Raw genomic sequence first — 22,732 nt, 5'->3', positions numbered from 1 at the left:
CCAAAGACTAGTGACAGGAAACTACATTATCACCACAATACCTTCATCTGTGGAATTCCACAAAGATCAATTCTTCCTTTGGTTCTTTTTAACATCTTTATGCAACCACTAGGTGAACTGGTCAGATGATGTGGACTCAAGTGCCAGTGATATGCAGATGACACACAGCTGTATTTATCCTTCACTACATATGACTGCCACCAAGATGGCCCATGAGATCAGCTCATGGATGAAGAACAGCTGAAGGAGACTAAACCTGATTCTCTTTTAAAATGCTCTGGCGTAAGAGGATAACAGCACATAAGGGGAGGTTACTTACTGTAACTGGAAGTTCTTCGAGATGTTTGGTCCCTATCAGGATTCCAGACATGGGTGCGCATGTGCACCATGAACCGGAGCAGGAACTGTTTTTTACTAGTGTCCACTGACGCACACATGCATCGTCCTTGTGTCTGAGTCCAAGGCTATAAGAGGGCATGCGAGTTGATACCACTCCAGAATCTCTCTTACCCACAAGTAATGGAGTCCACAGCGGAGGGGATGGAGGGCAGGTATTAGAATCCAAATAAGGACCACACATCTCGAAGAACATCTAGTTACACTAAGGAACCTTCCCTTCTTCATCGAGTGATGGTCTCTATATGGACATGGGTCCAGATGTGGGTGTGTAGAAAGCAGTGTTCAGCGTGGAGGCAGGTGCGTGCTTATTTGGCAACAGGATAAATCCTACTCCATTACACACTCCCTTCTGACAGACAGCAACAGCAGCAAGAGGCCAACTTCCTGGGAATTTAAAACTTTTGGAGAACTTCTAAAGATCATGTTACTAGAAACATTCCAAAAAATTTTCAAGCTACTATTCAGACGCTTGTTCTCTGACTGCCAAAATTAATCCTACATCATCTCCACTCTATCTTACATGATATGATTAAAAACTCAACATTTAATCTGCATTACAGGGTAGATCGAAATTGACAATTTTCTCTTAGTATTTTAAAATTGATTTTATCTATTTTAATTTTATTTCAATAAAAAACAATATCAAATTAAATTTGAAATGACTACCTCTATTACGGCCTACATTTAGTATAATTTATTAAAACAATTTAAATTAAATAAAAATAAAATTCACGCAGTCCATGTTTGCTGTGGATGTTTTAAAGAAAGTCAAACCACTGAAATGGTTTTGAAATTGAAGTCACTGGGTAAGCAAGCTGGAACCATAGTTTTCTGGAAAGTTAAACCATCTTTTGATGGCAGTAAATTCTATATAATAGCTTAAATAAGTGTGTATAGATAATATATCCCCCTGGTTAGCAAATTTGTACCAAATTAAGTATAAAGGGTTTATTTAATAGCAAATCAACATGTTTTAATGTTTGTACTATCCAGGGGTGAAAGTAACTTAAAAGGACTTAACTGTACGCAGGAGTCCTGAGCAGGGGCGTGGCCACAACCGGAGAAGGTGTGGTCTCAATCAGAAGAGGCTGGACCTTTAAAGATTTAAAGGCCCTGGGGCTCCGGCTGCGGTTGGGAGCCCCAGGGCCTTTAAATCACCCCTGGAGCTCCCAGCTGCAGAGGCGGCTGGAAACCCCGGGACTCAGGGGAGATTTAAAGGGCCCGGGGCGCCAGCCACCGCAGCAGAGCTCCGGGCCCTTTCAATTGCTGCCCCAGTCCGGCTGCCAGAGCCCCGGGGTAGCAGCGGCAGGGCTCAGGCGGTGCTTTAAAGGGCCGGGGCTCTCCGCAGCAGCAGGAGCCCCGGGTCCTTTAAATTGCTGCCCGAGCCCGGCTGCTGGAGCCCCAGGGTAGCGGTGGCAGGGCTTGAGCAGCGCTTTAAAGGGCCCAGGGCTCCTGCCGCTGCAGGGAGCTCCAAGCCCTTTAAAGCGCCTGAGCCCCGCTGCCTGAGCCCCAGGGTAGCGGCGGCAGGGCTCCGGCAGTTATTTAAAGGGCCCAGGGCCCTTGGCCGTTTAAATCGCCAGCCTGGGGAAGCTGGTCTGGTCCGGCATGGCATGGCGCCAGTACGCCATACCAGACAATACCAGCTTACTTTCACCTCTGGTACTATCCCATGAGAATCAATCTTTCTTTAGCAAAAGTACTGTAACTAGAAAGTACAAATTCAAAACAGGATAAAAATTAATTTAAATCAAGGTTTCCTGTTTGCTGATTTAGATCATTATTGATATCAGTGATTTAAATCAGTTTGATTTAAACCAATTCATCCTGTTACATTAACATTCTTTTTTGCATTTTATTTTTACAAAATATTAAAAACTTGTAAAAATAAAGGAAATATATGTGGTGTATTTGAATGTGCAATCATCTCTACCAACTGAAGATTTCAAACCAATGCTATGACAAAATTTGTCTTGAATTAACATCACACTGGGAATGTAAGGCTTAAAACACATCCAAGATTGAGAGCCAGGCTGTGGAAAGCCCACCAAAAACAAGCTCTGTGGAGTCCTCTATTCTTTCATGCTGGCTTTCTTCAGAGAAGCACAAAGGTGTGCGGCTCACGGGCTGCAGGTTGCCCACCACTGTTCTATGGACTCTGAGCTGAAGTAGCCGGGGCTAGCCTCTACAGAAGCAGCATGCCTTGCCTCTGAGTTGTCAGGTAAATAAATATTCAGACCCCCTACTCTCTCCAAAACACTTAGATAGCTTCCCACCCAAAGTTCTTTTACACAACCCTTGAGCAAGGGATCAGGAACTGGCCCACAGAGGGATTTTAAGTCTCAAAATTTTTTATATTTCTTACTCAAACATTTGTAAAATATAATCTTTTATATAGCCCATTTCCTGAAATACTTCACAGTCAGCTGGAGAAACAGCAACAAAGAAAAATTAAGAGGTAAGTGCAATAATCTATATAATTTTTACAATTGCAATTTACACAGACCATACATCCAAACTATGTATGACTTTGTGTTTCAGCTGACCTGTCCTAGATACACTCCCCGTATGTCATCAGTTTGAAAGGTTCAGTAGCAGTTGTGTTAGTCTGTATTCATAAAAAGAAAAGGAGGACTTGTGGCACCTTAGAGACTAACAAATTTAATAGAGCATAAGCTTTCGTGAGCTACAGCTCACTTCATCAGATGCATCGGGAGCTGTAGCTCATGAAAGCTTATGCTCTAATAAATCTGTTAGTCTCTAAGGTGCCACAAGTACTCCTTTTGTAAAAAAGAAACTTCACTTTATCTCATTGAAGCGCTGTAGTGCAATCTCTATCAGGAAAGAGGAATTTACAAATGTAGAATTATGTAAAAAAGAGTAATTGCACTGAACAATAAAACAATGTAAAACTTCAGAGCCTACAAGTCCACTCAGTCCTACTTCTTGTTCAGCCAGTCACTCGGAGTTGGGGGAGGACTGCAGTGGGGGGAAGTATGCAATAACTTGTGCAGGAGGAGGGTGAGTAAGGTGTCTTGCTGCTGCTTCTGGAAGGGTGGTTTCTGGTACTGGGCTCACCAGGCTCACCTCCTTTTACTGAGCTAGGTGGGCTCCCTTCAGCTGAGTGAACGGGAGTTGTGTGGGAGAAATCAGCCTCAGCCAGGGGAGGTGCTGAGCTTGGGGGTGGTTACTCCCTGAGTTTGGGATGGGGGCCAGTCCTAGCCCTGGGTGGCACGGGGCTTGTGTGGGGGAGAGTCAGCCCCCGCTGAGGGCAGCACGGGGCTTGGGGGGGGGGGGGTAAGGGGAATCATAGAATATCAGGGTTGGAAGGGACATCAGGAGGTCATCTAGTCCAACCCCCTGCTCAAAAGCAGGACCCATCCCCAATTAAATCATCCCAGCCAGGGCTTTGGCAAGCCTGACCTTAAAAACTTCTAAGGAAGGAGATTCCACCACCTCCCTAGGTAACGCATTCCAGTGTTTCACCACCCTCCTAGTGAAAAAGTTTTTCCTAATATCCAACCTAAACCTCCCCCACTGCAACTTGAGACCATTACTCCTTGTCCTGTCCTCTTCCACCACTGAGAATAGTCTAGAACCATGCTCTCTGGAACCACCTCTCAGGTAGTTGAAAGCAGCTGTCAAATCCCCCCTCATTCTTCTCTTCTGCAGACTAAACAATCCCAGTTCCCTCAGCCTCTCCTCATAAATCATGTGTTCCAGTCCCCTAATCATTTCTGTTGCCCTTCGCTGGACTCTTTCCAATTTATCCACATCCTTCTTGTAGTGTGGGGCCCAAAACTGGACACAGTACTCCAGATGAGGCCTCACCAATGTCGAATAGAGGGGGATGATCATGTCCCTCGATCTGCTCGCTATGCCCCTACTTATACAGCCCAAAATGCCATTGGCCTTCTTGGCAACAAGGGCACACTGCTGACTCATATCCAGCTTCTCGTCCACTGTCACCCCTAGGTCCTTTTCTGCAGAACTGCTGCCTAGCCATTCGGTCCCTAGTCTGTAGCGGTGCATTGGGTTCTTCCGTCCTAAGTGCAGGACCCTGCACTTATACTTATTGAACCTCATCAGATTTCTTTTGGCCCAATCCTCCAATTTGTCTAGGTCCCTCTGTATCCTATCCCTGCCCTCCAGCATATCTACCACTCCTCCCAGTTTAGTATCATCCGCAAATTTGCTGAGAGTGCAATCCACACCATCCTCCAGATCATTTATGAAGATATTGAACAAAACCGGCCCCAGGACCGACCCCTGGGGCACTCCACTTGACACCCAGCTGCGAACAGATCAGCCCGAGCTGCGAACAGCACAGGGCTTGGGCAGGGGGATCAGCCCCAGCCCCGGGCAGCATGGGGCTCAGGGGTTGGGGTCTGCCCCTGAGCTCAGGATGGGGGTCAGTCTCAACCTTGGGCGGCACAGGGGAAGGGGTCAGCCCCAGCTCCGGGAGGCATGGGGAAGGCGGTTCAGGTGAGCCCTGCAAGGGAAGGGGGCACTCTGGCAAGCCCCTGGCCGTCCTGTTTTTACTTTAAAAATGCAGGGACGAGAACTACTTTCTCAAAGTGAGCTGAATGATTAAAGGTGTTATTTACTGTACTGAGAAAATTTAATAAAACTCCGATGTATAAAGGAAGAAAGGTGTACATTAATTTTTACAAAAAAAATAAAAAGTAGCCATCACATATGCATTGAAAAGCATTAGATCAAAAGTGAAGGTCTTCAGGAAGCTCACCCTTCTGTGTACACATCAGTCATCTGTAAATATTTTATACCTTTCTGCTCATTTAGCAGGTATATTTAAACAATGAATATTCACCAGAGCTACACTTGCTTCATACCACATCTTAACAAACTTGTATCAACAAATTATGTAAACAGCCAAGATACAAAGAAAGATTAGGGTGCTTACCTGTTATGAGAGACCTGTAGCTCTGCTAATAGCTGATTTTTAAACCACTGATCAAAATCCACACTGTCAAATAGCTCATAAGCTGCCAGCCCAACTGCATTGTAGACTAGAGAAAAACAGAGAAATTAGATTTTGCTCTAGTCAAACTTTGTTAAAATTCTAAAAACTAAAATTGAATAAATGTTGAAAATTATGTTTAAATCACTTTTGTGCAGTAAGGAATATTATCCAATGTTTATATTCTGAAAATTAAGAAATTTAAAAAGGAGTATTTGAGTAAAACAATGACAAAACCTTACAAAACTTCCCTCAGAGTTCTCTTTAGTTACAAATAAATTCAGTTCTCCTGAGAGGGGTGTCATGTAGTGTTCAGAGCAGTTAAAGGAGTCAGGAACTCCACAGCTCTAAACCTAACTCTACCAATGATTCCATCAGATGCCTTAGATAAGTCATCTGTCCTGCTCTCAATTTCCTTGCTTGTGAAATGGAAAGAACATCTCCCTCACAGAAATGCTGCAGGATTAAATTTTTGCAAAAGTACTGAAAAGTACTATATTATTATATACCCTATTTCTAAAATTCTTGCCTATAGTTTCTGCTGTTTGAACTGCTCAAACTCAGGTCTATGAAAAAATAATTTTGATTCTGTTTTTCAAAATGTCAAAATTACATCTCACAAATTCTTCTCAGACACTTTATAGAACTCAGGCACATATGTAAACAGCTTTGTTCCTTAAAAGGCAAAGTGAAATTTAATTTACCAGCATCTTTAATCAGTAGAGCATTAGTATCTTCCACATTTGTAGGTCCTGCAATAAAATTAAAATAAAAGCAATTATACAAAAAACGCATTAACTAAACAAACAATGTAAGACCCATGGATATTTCAGTGAAGTAGTACATAGCAAAGAATCGAAATATACATGCCTCTTTATAAATACACACCTAAAAGTAATGCATCCTGTATTTAAAAAAGTACAGCATTGTTATGCTGATGCTTTTGGTTTTTTCAAACCTCTAAGAGAGGACCCGTTCTGATTAAGAGAATATACTGCATATCAAGAATATTTCTGTGCCTTACTGAAATACTGAATTTGTGATTGCAAAGTATCTACAATATGTTCATTGAAGAAAGCAAAGGAAATTAAAATCATTATTGTACCACACTTTGTCATCTTGGCAGTTGTAGTTAATTACATTTATCATAAAATATGCGGCTACAGAGTACTCACAAAAGGTAAGTATTTTATTTTAAAAAAACCTCTGGAAAAAAAATAGGAATTGGTAAAGAATGGCCATCAAGTAATGACTATTTGCAGAAAATGTGACCACCTGGTTACTTCTACACATTACATAAAAAAAAGACAGTTACCTTTTCTGTAATTGGTGTTCTTCGAGATTGTTGCTCATGTCTATTCCACAATAGCTGTGTGTGCTTGCCACGTGCACCAGTGCCGGAAGTTTTTCTCCTAGCAGTAACCCTTGAGTGGCGCTTCCATGGAGCAGTATAAGGGGAGCTGAGCACTCCCCACACCCTCAGTTTCTTCTTGCCAGACAACTCAGACAGAGGGGAAGGAGGGTGTGATGTAGAATAGACATGAGCAACACATCTCGAAGAACACCAGTTATGGAAAAGGTAACTGTTTTTTCTTCAAGTGATTGCTCATGTGTATTCCACAATAGGTAATTCCAAGCTATATCTGTTGGAGGTGGGTAGGAGTTCACAAGTTCCCAGGATGGAGGACAGCCCTGCCGAACCCGGCGTCGTCCCTGGTTTGGGAAACAATTGCACTGTGCAAGGTGAACGTGTGAATCAAAGACCACATGGTGGCCCTACAAATGTCCTGGATTGGGATGTGGACCCTGAAGGCAGGCAACAAGGCCTGCACCCGAGTTGAGGGTGCCCTCACGATGGGTGGCGGGGGGACAGCCACCAGCTCATAGCAGGAGCGGATGCGCAAAGTGATCCAATTGGAAAGCTGCTGAGTGGAAATCGGCTGGCCTCTCGTGCACTCAGCCGAGCCAACGAACAGTTGCGAGGACTTTCTGAAAGGCTTGGTCTGCTCGAGGTAGAAAGCCAAAGCCTGCCGCACATCGAGCATGTGGAGACGGCGCTCCTCATTGGACAAGTGAGGCTTGGGGCAGAGGACCGGTAGAAAAATGTCCTGATCCATGTGGTAGGTTGAGACCACCTTTGGGAGGAACGCGGGATGTGGGCGGAACTGGACCTTGTCCTTATGAAAGACTGTTTGGCGGCTCAGAGGTCAGGGCTCTGAGACTCGCCTGGCCAACGTGATTGCAACCAGGAAGGTCACCTTCCACAAGAGGTGAGACCAGGAACATGTGGCCAGAGGTTCAAACGGGGGCCCCATGAGACGAGCCAACACCAGGTTTAGGTCCCACTGAGGGACCGGGGGTCTAGAATACGGAAAAAGACAGTCCACACCCTTCAGGGACCAGCCAGGCATAGCATGGGAAAATACCATGTGCCCTTGCACCGGTGGATGGAAGGCTGATATGGCTGCCAGGTGCACCTTGATTGATGAGGGCGCCTGGCCCTGGGCCCTCAGGTGGAGGAGATAATCAAGGATAAGGTGGACTGGCGTGGCCATCGGAGAGAGACCCTGGTCCACTGCCCACCTAGAGAAACAGGACCACTTCGCCAAATAAGCACAGTGAGTGGAGGGCTGTCTACTTTCGAGGAGGACATGCTGAACCTTTTCTGAGCACGTGCTTTCCTCTCCGCCTAACCACTGAGCAGCCACGCCACGAGGTGAAGCGCCGCTAGGTTGGGATGGAGGAGGCGGCCCTGGTCTTGAGGGAGAAGATCCAGGCGGAGCAGCAACGGCCATGGGGGAATGCTGCCTGGGCCACGTCGGGGCAATCAGGAGGACCTGGACCTTGTCCATCTTTACCTTCTCCAGGACCCTGCTGATTAGAGGGAACGGGGGAAAGGCGTAGAGAAGTCGACCTGACCAGGACAGGAGAAAGGCATCGGAGATAGCACCCCCCCCGGAGCAGAACTGGGGGCACTGCCAGTTCTTCCGAGTTGCAAATAGGTCCACCTGGGGAGTTCCCCGCCTTCAGAAGAGCTGGTGGTCCACTTCCGGGTGGAGGGACCACTCATGTTGCGAGGAAAAGTCCCTGCTCAAACAATCCGCCCTCCCTTCCCTGCTCAAGCGATCCGCCCGGTAGGTGGAAGGCCTTCAGGTGGATGTCCTGGGCTATACAGAGGTCCCACAGCCTGAGGGCTTCGTGGCAGAAAGCAGAGGATTGGGCCCCGCCTTGCCTGTTGATATAGAACATCGAGGCCATGTTGTCTGTGAGGATCCTTACTATCTTGCCCTCCAAGTGCGAGCAGAAGGCCATGCACGCCAGCCGCACCGCCCTGAGCTCCTTGACATTTTTATGTAGGGTCAGGTCTTGAGCCAACCACAGGCCCTGGGTCTGAAAGCTCCCCACATGCGCCCCCCAACCCAGGTCCGACACATCGGACAACAGCTCCAACGACGGGGCCCTGTCCTTGAACAGGACCCTTTGAGCATGTTGTTTGGGGCAGACCACCACTGTAGGGAGGTGATCACAGAGTCTGGCACGGTGAGAACCTTGTCCATCCTGTCTGTGGCCTGGGAGAACTTCGAGGCCAACCAGAGCTGGAGGCCATCCTGAGTCTGGTGTGACGGACCACGTACGTGCACACCAACTTGCGTCCCAAGAGTTGCAGGAAAATCCTGGCTGTTGTCACCGTGAACCTTGTGACTGAGTCGATGAGACCTTTCAGGGTCTCGAATCTGTCTGGCAGGAGAGAGGCCCTGGCCAACACTGCATCCAGGAGCGCCCCGATAAACTCTATGCATTGGACTGTTACTAACGTGGACTTGGTGTTGTTTACCAACAGGCCCAAGGTGGTGCATGTGGATAGGAGGAGCACCATGTGATCCCTCATCTGTGACCGGGAGGTGCCCTTGACAAGCCAATCATCCAGATAGGAAAATATCTGGACCCCCTGCAGTTTGAGGTAGGCCGCTACCACCGACATGCATTTTGTAAACACCCTGGGAACAGTGGACAGACCAAACAAGAGGACTGTGAATTGGTAATGATTCTGTCCCACCACAGAACGGAGGAAGCACCTGTGCCCCTCGAATATGTGGATGTGGAAGTATGCGTCCTGTAGATCAAGGGCAGCATACCAGTCCTCCGGATACAGGGAGGGGATGATGGAGGCCAGGGAGACCATGCGGAATTTGAGTTTCACCATGTACTGGTTCAGACCTCGCAGGTCCAGGATGGGCCTGAACCCCCCTTTGGCCTTCGGAATAAGGAAATAACGGGAGTAATACCTCTTGCCATGAACTCCTCGGGCACCGCCTTTATCACTCCTAGTCCTAGGAGCCACCCCACCTCCTGCTCAAGCAGAGCTTCGTGCGAGGGGTCCCCCAAGAGGGATGGGGGCAGGGGCGTTGTTGGGCGGGAGGAAGTAAACTGGAGGATGTAACCCCGGGAGATGGTGTTGAGGACCCATCGGTCCAAGGTTAGCCATGACCATTCTGGGAGGAAAGCACACAATCAGTTGGAGAAGGGTAGCTTTATTGGATCCCTGGTGAGGACTGGCGGGGTGCCCCCGAGCGTCCCGTCAAAAACGCCTTTTCCCTGCCTGCCTGCCCTTGGAGGACCCAGGCTGGGGGGCAGGCCGAGACTGCCTCTGAGGCATCTCTTATAGTCCTGCTGCTTCTTATGGGCGGCCCCATACTCTGGGAGGGCGGCCTGGGCGGGAGTCTGCTGTGGCTTGAACTTAGGTTTTGCCGGAGCCGGGACATAGAGGCCCAGAGTCTGGAGGGTCGTGCAGGAGTCTTTCATGCCATGCAGTCTTGTATCTGTTTCCTCCGCAAACAGAGCTTTCCCATCAAATGGGAGATCCTGCATGGAAGACTGCGCCTTGCTGGAGAGCCCAGAGAGCAGGAGCCACGTCCGCAGCATCCGAGGCTGCCTGCAGGGACTCCCTAGTGGCCGCTGCCCCTTCCTCCACTAGCGCTTTGAACTCCTTCCTATCGCGCTCCTGGAGTGAGTCCTCAAACTTGGGCAGGGAGCCCCACAGATTGAATTCGTACCAGCTCAGGAAAGCCTGATGATTTGCCACTTGTAACTGGAAGCTCGAAGACTAATACATTTTGCTTCTGAAAGAGTCCAGTTTCCGAGAGTCTTTGTTCTTTGGGGTCAGAGCTGGCTGACCCTGCCGTTCCCTGTGGTTGACTGACTCGACTGACCAATGAGGCTGGAATTTGCCACAGGGCATTTGAAATCTTAGCCACCCCTTCATGGAGGGGCAAGGCCACCCTACCCAGTGCTGACAGGGACAACACGTTAAACAGGGAGTCTGAGGGCTCCTCCATCTCCTCTGCTTGGAGGTGGAGGCTTGCTGCCACCCTCTTTAAGAGTTCTTGGTGGGCCCTGAAGTCCTCCTGTGGGACAAAGGGGGATGGGGCTGCAATTGCCTCCTCCGGGCGGTGCAAGGAGGCTGGTGTGGTTCTCTGGGTGTCATCCGGCATCAGAGGGTCCACCACCTGGTCAGAATCCAGGCACGGTGCCGAGGACCTATGTCCCACCGACTCCTTTCTTGGGAGTCTTAAAAAAAAAAAAAAAAAAAGCCGACTGTCTCTCTGAAGCTCCAGCCACTGAGCAGGCTCCCACCAGGGGCTGCACTGGAGACCACGGTGCCCACTGGTACCACTGGGCCGCTCATGATGCTCGGTGCCCCTGCACCTGCTGTTGCACCAGCTGTTTGGGTTGGCTGGCCTGGCCCATCGAGGGATGGCTACGACTGGAGACCGGGCTGGCATAAAATCTGCTGCTTTCACTGGACCGGAAGGAGTGGCAGTGCTGGGATCTACAAAGGCCATGGGACCGCGATCTTGACGTGGAGGACCGGTACCGACGGTAACAGCTGCTCCGCGAAAGGCCTCAACGGGCGGACCAGCGACGGCGAGATGATGGCGATCGACACCCAGGGCTGCAATGTCTTGGCGGAGACTTGGAGTGGGAGTCCAAGTGGGAACAGCGTCGACAACCATGCCATGACCAACTGCAGTGCCCTCTCCGAGACGAGGACTGTTGGTGAGGCCTGCTGCGGTCCCGTCAATATTCGCTCCTTGAGGACGAGCGGTGCTGAGAGTCCCGGCCGGACAGAACCCAGCCAAACAGTCTGGTCAGCATTGAGAGCGATCCACATGGACTCTGCCCCGAGCGGTTGCTGGGCGATGAATGGAGTCAGGAACGTTCCCTCGACTGAGACCGGTACTGGGCCGGAGGAGACTGCAGAGATCCCAGAGGTGGCTTGCCTCTGGAGCATGGGGCTGACATCGGCGGTGCTCCGGGCACCAGCATGGACATAACGTCCTGAGCCACCTGGAGGGCTTCAGGCGTGCATGGCATCCAGAGAGGCCTGTTCTGAAGGGGCCAGGCTACTCCACTCAACATGAGTCGGAGACCTGGGGCCCAGCTGGGATCGAGGACTGCCCGACATGGGCCTAGCCTCTGTCCCAGACTTCCCTCGGTGCCGCTGTGAAGAGGGAGTCTTCCTGGCCCTCTTGGCGTGCCCCGCGGAGGGGGAGCAGTGCCAACTGGTCAATGGCACCGGAGGGTCGCCACATACCGACACCGTGGTGCTGGGTACCGGTTCTGAGTGGTGTGCTGGAGCCGGGGTCAGCACCGATTCCATCAGGGTGGCTCGGATCCTAATGTCCCTTTCTCTTTTGGTCTGAGGCTTAAACGACTTGCAAATCTTGCACCTTTCGCTGATATGGGTTTCTCCCAAACAGAGCAAACAGTCTGCATTCGGGTCACTTCTTGGCATAGAATGCCTACAAGAGCCGCACAACTTAAACCCCAGGGCGTGGGGCATGCCCCAGCCCGGGCTCACTGACTAAACTAACTCAACAGCTAACGAACTACAGGTACTAACACTGAATGAATGAACAATTCTGGGGATGAGCTACAGCAAAGCTGGAGCAGAGCAGTTCGGATGCACCTTCACTGGCGGCAAGAAGGAACTGAGGGTGGGGAAAGCATGCAGCTGGCCTTATACCACACCAGGCAGGCGCCACTCCAGGGACCGCGGGTAAGTGCTAGGGGAAAAACTTCCAGCACCTGTGCACGTGGCGAGCATGCGCACCTATTGTGGAATACACGAGCAATCACTCGAAGAACTGTTTGTTATATAATTAAATGTAATAAAGTTCTAACAAGTTAAACATTTAATTTTGACTTTTTTATGCTTTAAACAATTTTGGCAATGGTAATTCCCATGCTCACAATACTTGAGACCTCAAAAATTTCAGGTGTATTTACAGCTAATAATGTGGAGGCCCTACCTTGGGAACCCAAAAAAGCTTTTGGCAGAGGAGTGACGAACATTTCCAGATTTTTACCTTAGGGAGTCTAATTTTGTCACCTCCGTGCTAGAAACCTGTAATTCCTACAGTACCAAAGCATTCAAACAATCTAAGATCTTAAATATCCAAGGTCTGTGCATAGAAGTTGTGTCTGGATGTAAAATCTATTCCTCGGGTAAGAAGTATTTCGTTATTTCTATTTATTTAGAATTCAATATCCATTACTCTAGGTACATATTAAAAATATATCCTAAAAATCCATAACATAGTTTTGGACACTGATCCAGGTTGCAAGTTGAGACTGATGGGGAAGAAATAGAGGCAGCTCCCTCTAATAGCTCTGATGTCCACCTTCTGAGGTTATTGAGATCATATGGTATTCTCTGGCACTCCTTTGTGAAAAACTTTGGGGATTGGAAAAAAACAGGGAAAATGCTGAAGGACATCCCCTCACTATTAAACTCTAGTCTTTCGGGAAAGCGTCCATTGATACTCTTTGACAACTTCCTGCTCGGAAGCAGAACTAGTGACATTTATTGTTGTTTTCTATGGCAAAAAAGATCAATTTCCAGGAAATCTCAGAATAGGCATTGTCGCTAGGTCTAAGAACAAAACTATGTCAGTAGAAACTGAATTAACCTATCTGTAGTAAAGAGAGTGCAGCCCTTTCACAATCTTCAAAACCTATCAATCCAACATAATGAAATAACAAGCCAAGGAGAAAGAAAGATGTGTTAATTCCCCAAGAAGTGGGAAATGGAAAGTAATTGGGTTGTGAAAATTGATTCTCGGGTTTTACGGTTCATCTCTCAAAATCTGTGTTTGGCTAGGAATGAAGCAGATAGAGCTAGCAATAAGGCCCAACTTCTGCAATCATCCATTAAAATGTCTTGACTCCTGATCACACAAAGACAACTGATTGCTTGGGTCTACAGGGTAGACAGGTCTACAGACTCTTAAACTGTGGTCTATGGATCACTGCTAGTCTGACGAGAGAGCTGGTTGATCACCAACAGGCTCCTGCTCCTCCTTTCCAACTATTAAATAGCACTGAAAGACAGCTAACCATATACAAATATTTTTCTTTCTTTATGTGCCATAAGGAATTGTTGTCAATATCACAAACTTTTTATGATGCAAATAAGAATGGAGGTGATCCACAAGAACCTCTTCAATAAACTATGATGCACACTATGGGGGAAAACAGAGTACACGGGGTAAAAACAAAAGTTACCATCATGAAAAGTATGGTGAGGCCTGCTAACACCTTTAGGTTGACTGTGAAACTCAGAGACTGAGCTGCAGTCCTGGTTATTTTCAGATTGGCCAAGAGGACCTCTGTCTAACTGAAAAGGATTGAACTTTTCTAACCGAAGATTCTTCACCTCAGCTAGAACATCTGGGATGATTGCAAAGCTCTGGCATCATCTCCTTTAAGTATATTCTGTGGCTTCTGCAGTGATGTCAGACACATCATAAACTCTTTCGGAGTATTTAAACAAATGAAGGACTTCTTAGTAAGCCCCTTGTAAAATAACTTACGGGACTTATGAAGGTGGTCAGCAACTGTAGAAAATCCTACGAGTTCTAAATCCTCACTAAAGAACAGACCTTGCTCCAAATTTTGCCCCAGCTAAAGAAATCTAACCATAAACACTGAATAACCTCCTTTTCAGCCCTGAAACCCTACGTTGTTGATATAGTTATTAAAGACACCATACAGTCTAGGTCCATGAAAACAAAAATTCATAATATTTCCTTTCTGTAAATATACCCTTCATTTTTATCACAATATACTTACAAAACATCTCCAATATCATTTAGAAATATTTGAAAAATGGGGAAAATATTTTACGATACAAATTTAGAGTTCACAAATACATAAACATTAGGATTAATATACAGTCTGCACAAAATGAAATAGATAGAAATTCCAGTATATTAAAAATATTTTTAAAATCTTACCTTGTAGACTGTGAACCATTTCTAAAAGCACAGGAGTAAGGGTCTGATTATATTCATGGAAAATATCAATAAAAAGAACCTCTGTGCATGGCTGAAAAAGTAAAACAAATCTGTTATAAAAACCTAAATAAGACAAGTCTAGCCTAGTTCTAAGATACAGTAAAATAAATACATTTAAACTACTAAATAGCTCATAAGGAAAAACACTCCAACACTACAATTTACTGAAAGTAACTTTGTCACAATATGGCATGTTCAATTAGAGCAAGATTTTGATACAGTCATATCACATTCACAATGTAAGGTTTACATTCTAAGTTTGCTGATCAGTTACTAAATAAATCAGAAAATAACGGAGAGAAATATAATTAGCCAATTTTTATTCCTATAGCATGCATAACAAACAAGTTACACCTTTATACTAGATTTCCAATATTTAACAAAGCTACCCAAAATGTATTCTTCAGGTCTCTCTGCTCTATTTTCACTTAGCATATATTTTTCAGTTCTTTGCTACTAATGTCTTGCATACAGTAGATCTTTACACAAGTGGCTCTTAAACTGTGGTCTATAGATTACTGCTCATCTGTGGAGAGAGCTGGCTGATCACAAAGAGACTCCTGCGTCTTCTTTCCAATTGTTAAAATGAATTAAAAGACAGTTAACAATATACAAACATTTTTTCTTTTCCCATGTACAAGGTATTGCTGTCAATATCACATGAATGTTATACGATTGCAAATAAGAATGGAGGTGATACACAAGAATTTCTAATACAATGTGGTGCGCACTATGGGGGGGAACAATAGGATAATCCCAGTTCTCACAGCAATTTAAAACCAAGACTTTTTGCAATTTTAGTGTTGTGTATATATTTAAATTGAAGTAGAGGGAATCAAGATATTAGTAAAATTTTACATACATAAGGATATAAGCTGCCTCCTTTAGTGTATTTTGGACTCCAATAAAAAGCACAGAGTACAACCCTGTGTGCCCAGCAAGTCCCGTGTACCAGTATTAAGTGACCAATGAATATGGAATATCTGTTCTTGAAACAACACACTGCTCTCATTTCTACAACCAAAGGAGAACGATAAATGAAACAATGAACTGAGGAAGAACAGGGCAGAACTGTTTAGGGAGGGACCAAAAAGAGCTCTTTGCAGCCCTCATTCTAATAACAATCTAATTCAATTCTCTTCCTTTCTAGGAAAACAGAGTAGAGGTCCCGGAGGAAGTGTTCTGAGTTACGCATGAACATCCAGGCTCCTAAGTGTAGTACCCAAAACTGGAGTTCAAAGAGCAGTATGGATTGAAATTTCCCTTAATACAGTGGGATAACTGGGAAAGCAGTTTCCTAGCAGCCAGCTGTAAGCCAGGACTGTATAAGGCATGCTGGAAGACAAGTTTATATAAATCCGGCCCTCACCCCAGAAAATGGAGAGTGTTAGAGGAAGCCAGAGAAGCTATGGAATCACTCTTTGAAGAAGGGAAAGTAAAATTAATATTTGTTTGGTGTGTTTGTTCCACATAATGGTCTTTTTGACCAAGGAAAGGACTGTAAAACAGGGATATTAACTCCAGAATCTGGCAAGAGCTGATGTAGAGGAGGCTGGAAAAATACCACTAAAAGCCTCCACTAAACAGTCATGAAATGTACCTAACTAATCTAAATTAATGTGTAATCTTAATAATGTAACTGTGCCCTACTCCCATTGCTTAGCCCTTTATGTTTCTAATCACCATCAGTTTTATTTCATGTTTTGATCTAGACTGCATACTCTATAGAGCAGAGCTTTCTCTATGTTTTGTAAGGAACCTGGCACATCTTTCAGCATGGTACAAACATTAAATAAAGTTTTCTAAAATTCTCTGACTTGTTTTGCTCAAGTGTGTTATGTATATAAACCAACAGGCTTAAAGAAAAAATATATAGAAAAACGTGTGTGTGTGTGTAAAATGTACACATACACACACAGTTTCTGTCTTTTTTTGTTAGTTTGTTTTATACAATGAGGTGTCAAAGGACACAGTGTATGCTCTTTTGTCTTCCAAGACAGCATACGCAACCCCTACTGACGTATGCTCTATATTATGCCTTTTTGTATCATCATGCTTTTGAAATCAAAGGATACACCTTTGAAAGCTACAGATGCTGACCCGCGGAAATGTTACATTCTGTAGGGGGTTTTGGTTTTTAAATATGTGCATCTTCTTCCTCTGATCTTGTTTGTTACAATAGTTTGGTTTTAAAAAATGTAACACTTGAAAATGTTACGCCAAAGAATCTCAGGAACCTTTATTTAGGTATTTATTTTACAGCACTCAAAGATGTGCTAAATGTCTCAAAGAACAGAGAAAGGTAGGTCTCTGACCTAGAATTTTTACATAAAACATGAAAAATATGATAAAGAAATTACCTTCACTCACTCAATATTTTTACAGTACTGTATAGAATATCAACTCCACCTCTTTTACCAAAGCACACTGTACACTTACTTTCTAGTGTATTTAAGACTAAACATTAGTCAATATCTTAACACAAATTCAAATATAATGCTACAGTTTGAAGTTCACAGTAACTAAGTTCAGATTCTTCTGCAAATGTTGGTTTATACTTTTTTAATAAATGCCATACAGGCCACTCAGCAAAGGCATGAAGAACAACTTTTCTTTTTAATCAATCTTTTTTCATTCAAATTGAAATACTTACTCTGAGACTGTATTTCCAAGAATCTCCTCCTGTCTCCTCTACAGCTACAGTCCATAAAGAAAACAAGAAAACATTACATAAAAATACAGCGAGTATTTTAGTTATGATTTTAAACAATATTAGTGACTTATTTAATCAGTATGAAAACATTATGGATAGGTAAACATTATGAGTTACTGCACATCTCTGGTTATGTAGAGAATCTCAAGAATGTAATCTCTCTATACAAGACTGTACAAAGAAAAATGTCAGCCACTTTCTCCTGTGGATCTTACTATGAGCATTTTTTAATGCACTGTCCAAAGGGAACAGGTAGTAATAAATATCTTAATAAAATTAGATGAAAATACAATGTAATTTCTTACTGAAGCCTTCTGGGTCCTCTTCCCACATTGTCAATTCTTCCTCTGTTAGCAGGAAATAGTGAGAGACTAATCTCCTACATATCTCCATTAATGTTGGGTATGTGAAGAATGATGTCTTTATCTTATGTGCTTCAAGAGTTTCAGGACTGCTATCTGTAATAGTAATACACAATTACTATTCCATGACTTAACATTATACCAGAATCCTATTAATCAATAAAGAAAAAAAATGCTGGACAGAAGACTCTCATACTGAAAGGAACAATTACTTCTCCATATTGACTTAAAGACACTTTCTTATAAAGCACCTAAAACTGTTTAGCAAGTAAGATTGTTCTATCAGCTGAAAATATTGGTGAAAGTGATGCCTCATAAAATAAGCCCTGACTGCTAATTAAATTATTCGGATTAATAGTCTTTTTTGTTGTTGTTCTTCATAACTGAAAGATTCTACCCTCAGAAAAGACCGTCATCCTATCCTGTCAGGAGCCACCATCTTTCCTAAGTCAGCTTGGCTCCACTGTGACTGGAAACAAACACTAGGAGGCCATTCTGAAAGAGGACATTTTTGTTAGTGGGTAGCCCTACAGCTACATCATCACTGAGAATAATATAAAATGACAGCTATTGTGAAAGAGGGCAGTTTATTGTGGAATTCTCAGAAGAAGAAAAATATCCTTCATCTTTGATAAAAATTAAAATTTCAGATATGAAGAATACACGCAAAAAATGACCATTAAGCCTAAAATAATTATTGAATTGTACTAAGTCACGAGATTCCAGTGAGTTTCAACTACATGTGAAGTTTGAAAAGTTTAAGTTGCTCCATTATTAAGATCATTCAGGACATAAAAATGGCCTGACAGGATGCTAAATTTCTTAAGTAACCAACTTTTTTAACTAATTTTAATCCAAACTAATTAACAGGCTTACTTTTAAATTCTCAGAAAATTCATCTGGTGCCCAAAGAGTAAGTGCTGTAATTTTTAGCAGGATACATTGTATTCTTCGTACATAAAGTGTTTTAACTCCTCCTTTAATTCCAAAAAGTAAATCATAATTATGGAACTGCGAGTAGCATTTCCATAATAATTAATTCTCTGTTCATAGTTCATAATCCAAAATGTTACAATTTGTTCATTGACATTTTAATACCTGCGACAAGAATATCAAAAAACAATTGAAGATCTGCAGTTCATCCCGCAACATATTTTTAAGTACTGGATTTGATAATCTGAATTAAAATCATTAGAATTTCTGAACTTCTTGAAAAATGTAGTTCCATCACTGGATTATTTTAATTTGGAAAGGAAAATTACATACTGTGTCAGGATCAGGTCAATGGTTACAGGAGAGTGATAGAAGGTAGATACATTAGCCCCCAATTAAGCAGGTCCCTTTTCCCTAAGATAATGGGCTGTTCCAGAACAATCAGGAAGTTGCTGGAACCAATTATGTCAGGCCGGCTAATTCGGACACCTGAAGCCAATTAAGAAGCTCTTAGAATCAATTAGGACAGGTAGGCTAATCAGGGCATCTGGCTTAAAAAGGACCTCACTTCAGTTAGTGAGGTGCATGCGAGGAGCTGGGAGCAAGAGGTGCACAAGGAGCTGAGAGCGAGAAGGCGTACTGTTGGACAACTGAGGAGTACAAGCGTTATCAGGCATCAGAAGGAAAGTCATGCAGTGAGGAAAACAAAGGTGCTGGGAGGAGGCCATGGGGAAATAGCCCAGGGAGCTGTAGCTGTCACACAGCTGTTACAGGAAACGCTGTAGACAGTTGCGATCCACAGGGCCCTGGGCTGGAACCCGGAGTAGAGGGCGGGTCCAGATTCCCCCCATCTTCCCAACTCCTTATTTGATACCAGAGGAGTTGACCTGGGACTGTGGGTCCCACCAGAGAGGAAGGTCCTTGGCCTGTCCCCCGACCCACTAGGTGGGTCAGCAGAAACTGTGGGGATTGTTCTCCTCCCTTTTTCCCATGCTGGCCAGTGATGAGGTTAGCTGAGTGAACAGCAGGTTTGAGCCACTAGCAAAAGTGACCAAACTGAAGGCTGCCGTGAATCTCTGAGGGGAGCAAAATCCGCCAATAAGCGCAGAACCCACCAAGGCAGAGGAGGAACTTTATCACAATACTTTTTTTCTGAATCCAATTAGATGCTGGTGTCTCATCATATGCAAACATGAAACTAAAACTAAAATTAAGTAATCTTTATAGACAGATGTGTTTCAACACTAAGGAAAGTAATTGTAACTATCCATGCATTAGATTAAAAAAATTTTAGCTCGAACCAGCCTCTTGTGAAACAACCATAGAGTCAGAATTGCAGAAAAAGTAATTGCATTCAACAGCATGCTGAAACTTTTACTTTGATTCTGTAGCTCAGACAGTACTGCTGTGAACTATGGTACACAGTAGAAACATTCTTTTATTAGACATTTTCCTAGCAAAGGAAAAAGACATCACTGAGTTTGATGAACCATAAATTAACTTGGCCCTTGAACTAAATACGGGCTCTTTATTTTATATGGTTAATGAAAGCCAAAGCAGTAAGTAATTTCTCTGCATTTTTATGTGGGAAAGCTGTTTTGCTGCATGTTCCTTATGGATTTAAGTGTTAATTATAAAACGATTTGGAGATTCTTTCCTAAAGCTTGGTTTTCACAGTCCAAATATTAATAATATGCAATATTTATTATATGATCATGTTAACTAGTACAATGTTAAGAATTTTAAACACCTTTTAAAATGGCTTTCTTAAAAACATTTGAAGTTAGTGTTGTGTCACAGCTGGCAAGCTTTTTCTTTTTTTCCAAGAATGGGAAAACATGCTGAGGAAAGAGCAGCAGTACCTTCGAAACGTTTTGATGGCTTGTAAGCATAATTTTTTACAATCATCTTAATGAGATTCATGCACTGGACAATAAATCGCTCAAATGTAACTCCTTCACCAGCCTCTGTGAAAACATAGCTTACAGCAAACTCCAATGATCTCTGAATCAGAGGGGTGAATGAAAAAGGATGTTGGTCCAGGAAGTCCAAAAGCTAAAAAGTGAGGGAAGAAAAACATCATATGACTTAATTCATACACATTTTATGTGCACAAAGGACTTTCATAAACCATCTTGCAAAAACAGGAGCACATTAATGTAATGTGCAAATCTAACAGTTGGCCACAAAAATTAAATTAAAACAAAATCACTTTTACAGTGCTTACTGATTCATTCATTTTATCTGTTGGCATTCTAATTCTCAACTCCAAAGCCATGTTTTGTTTATAAGAATGACAGTTTAAGGAACCATGTACTTTTTCAACTATTCAGTGCTATTTTATTCATAAGTAACAATTCACAGATGCAAGAACTGATTTTCCCTAAAACAAGAAAAAAGCTAGCCCCCAAATTAACAATATTCTTATTAGTAATCCACCATTCATACCTGTTTCCAACCATATTTAAAGTACTGAACATTTACTTTACCAGCTTACTCCACCTAGATGCTTTTTAGACACTGCATTGGTCATGACAAATCCCAGCTTTGGAGAGGGCTGAACATTTTAACAAGCAGAGCCAACCCGTGGCTTTTCTTTTTAAATCAGACCTACAAAATTTTTTTGCCAATCCTATGTTCTCCAACTGTGACAGATGCCCCATCAATCAAGCATCATACCAGTATGCACAGGGACAAACTGAGGATTTTGGGATGTGCCTGGAAGATAATATTTTGCTGCCCATCCCCTAAATATTAAGAGATTTCTGTCTATGATAATCACACCAATATGTACTGGGGCTTGAGAAGGATTAGTGATTTGATCTGTTGGGATACTTTTCCATTATAACTGAATAACTTTTTCTGTAAAAAAGGTGCTGTCATAAATGGGAAGGGTAACCACCTTTCTGTATACAGTGCTATAAAATCCCTCCTGGCCAGAGGCAAAATCCTTTCACCTGTAAAGGGTTAAGAAGCTACGGTAACCTCGCTGGCACCTGACCCAAAATGACCAATGAGGGGACAAGATAATTTCAAATCTGGAGGGGGGACGGGACACAAAGGGTTTTGTCTGTGTGATACCTTTGCTGGGAACAGATCAAGGATGCAAGCCTTCCAACTCCTGTAAAGTTAGTAAGTAATCTAGCTAGAAAATGTGTTAGATTTTCTTTTGTTTTTTCGCTTGTAAAATTCATTGTGCTGGAGGGAATGTGTATTCCTGTTTTTGTGGCTTTTTGTAATTTAAGGTTTTGCCTAAAGGGATTCTCTGTGGTTTGAATCTGCCTGCCTGTGAGATTATCTTCCATTCTAATATTACAGAGTGTTTCTTTTATCTTTGTTTTGTTCTTCGAATAAAGTTCTGTTTTTTAAGAATCTGATTGGGTTCTTAGGGTCCTAAGAAAGCCAAGTTGGTCTGTGCTCAACTTGTTTATTCTCAAGCCTCCCCAGGAAGGGCTTGGGGGGATATTTTCAGGGAAGACGTCTCCAAGTGGTCTATTTCCCTGTTCTTTGTTTAAATTGCTTGGTGGTGGCAGCATACTGTTCAAGGACAAGGCAAAATTTGTACCTTGGGGAAAGTTTTTAACCTAAGCTGGTAAGAATAAGCTTAGGGGGTCTTTCATGCAGGTTCCCACATCTGTATCATAGAGTTCAGAGTGGGGAAGGAACCTTGACAGGTGTGTACAAAGGAATCTTCAGTTTCTTTCCCCCTCACTCCTGTCCAGGCATTTGTTCCTTTAAATCTTAGTAATTACTTATAAAAACCATTTTAAACTATGTATTTTCAAAGGTGTCTCTGCAAGGTTGGAAACTTTTTAAAATGAAATCTGATTCTTCTTTGCAGAGCCAAAGGCTGGGCCTGTTAACAAAAGGCTCACATAAGCCCCTATTAGTGACTGTAATCATTCTCTACTCTGAAATTCTTTGTAAGCGGCAGCAATGGAAATTGTCTACTTGAATAGGGAAAGTTAAAAGTCTTCCCCTCAATTTG

The 22,732-nt window shown here is 43.7% G+C and overlaps 1 protein-coding gene across 4 annotated transcripts in view; it reads right to left on the bottom strand.

Annotated features, from left to right (window-relative positions):
• IPO11 (importin 11) overlaps nt 1–22,732 on the bottom strand; it is a 297,819-nt gene that overhangs the window by 210,371 nt on the left and 64,716 nt on the right. For all 4 annotated transcript variants that reach the window (XR_012158885.1, XM_073344033.1, XM_073344034.1 and 1 more), the window contains exons 11-16: nt 20,607–20,799; nt 17,755–17,907; nt 17,390–17,433; nt 14,677–14,767; nt 6,082–6,129; nt 5,321–5,426 (exon numbers count right to left, since the gene is read on the bottom strand). Coding sequence is in view for 3 of the 4 variants with exons in the window: in XM_073344033.1 (XP_073200134.1) it covers nt 5,321–5,426; nt 6,082–6,129; nt 14,677–14,767; nt 17,390–17,433; nt 17,755–17,907; nt 20,607–20,799 (635 nt within the window). In the remaining variant the exon portion in view is untranslated. The remainder of the gene's footprint in view (nt 1–5,320; nt 5,427–6,081; nt 6,130–14,676; nt 14,768–17,389; nt 17,434–17,754; nt 17,908–20,606; nt 20,800–22,732) is intronic.

This window comes from Lepidochelys kempii, chromosome 5 (assembly GCF_965140265.1).
Source record: "Lepidochelys kempii isolate rLepKem1 chromosome 5, rLepKem1.hap2, whole genome shotgun sequence".
NCBI lineage: Eukaryota > Metazoa > Chordata > Testudines > Cheloniidae > Lepidochelys > Lepidochelys kempii.
Note: the sequence above shows the minus strand (reverse complement) of the source record. Positions and strands in the feature narration are given on the sequence as shown.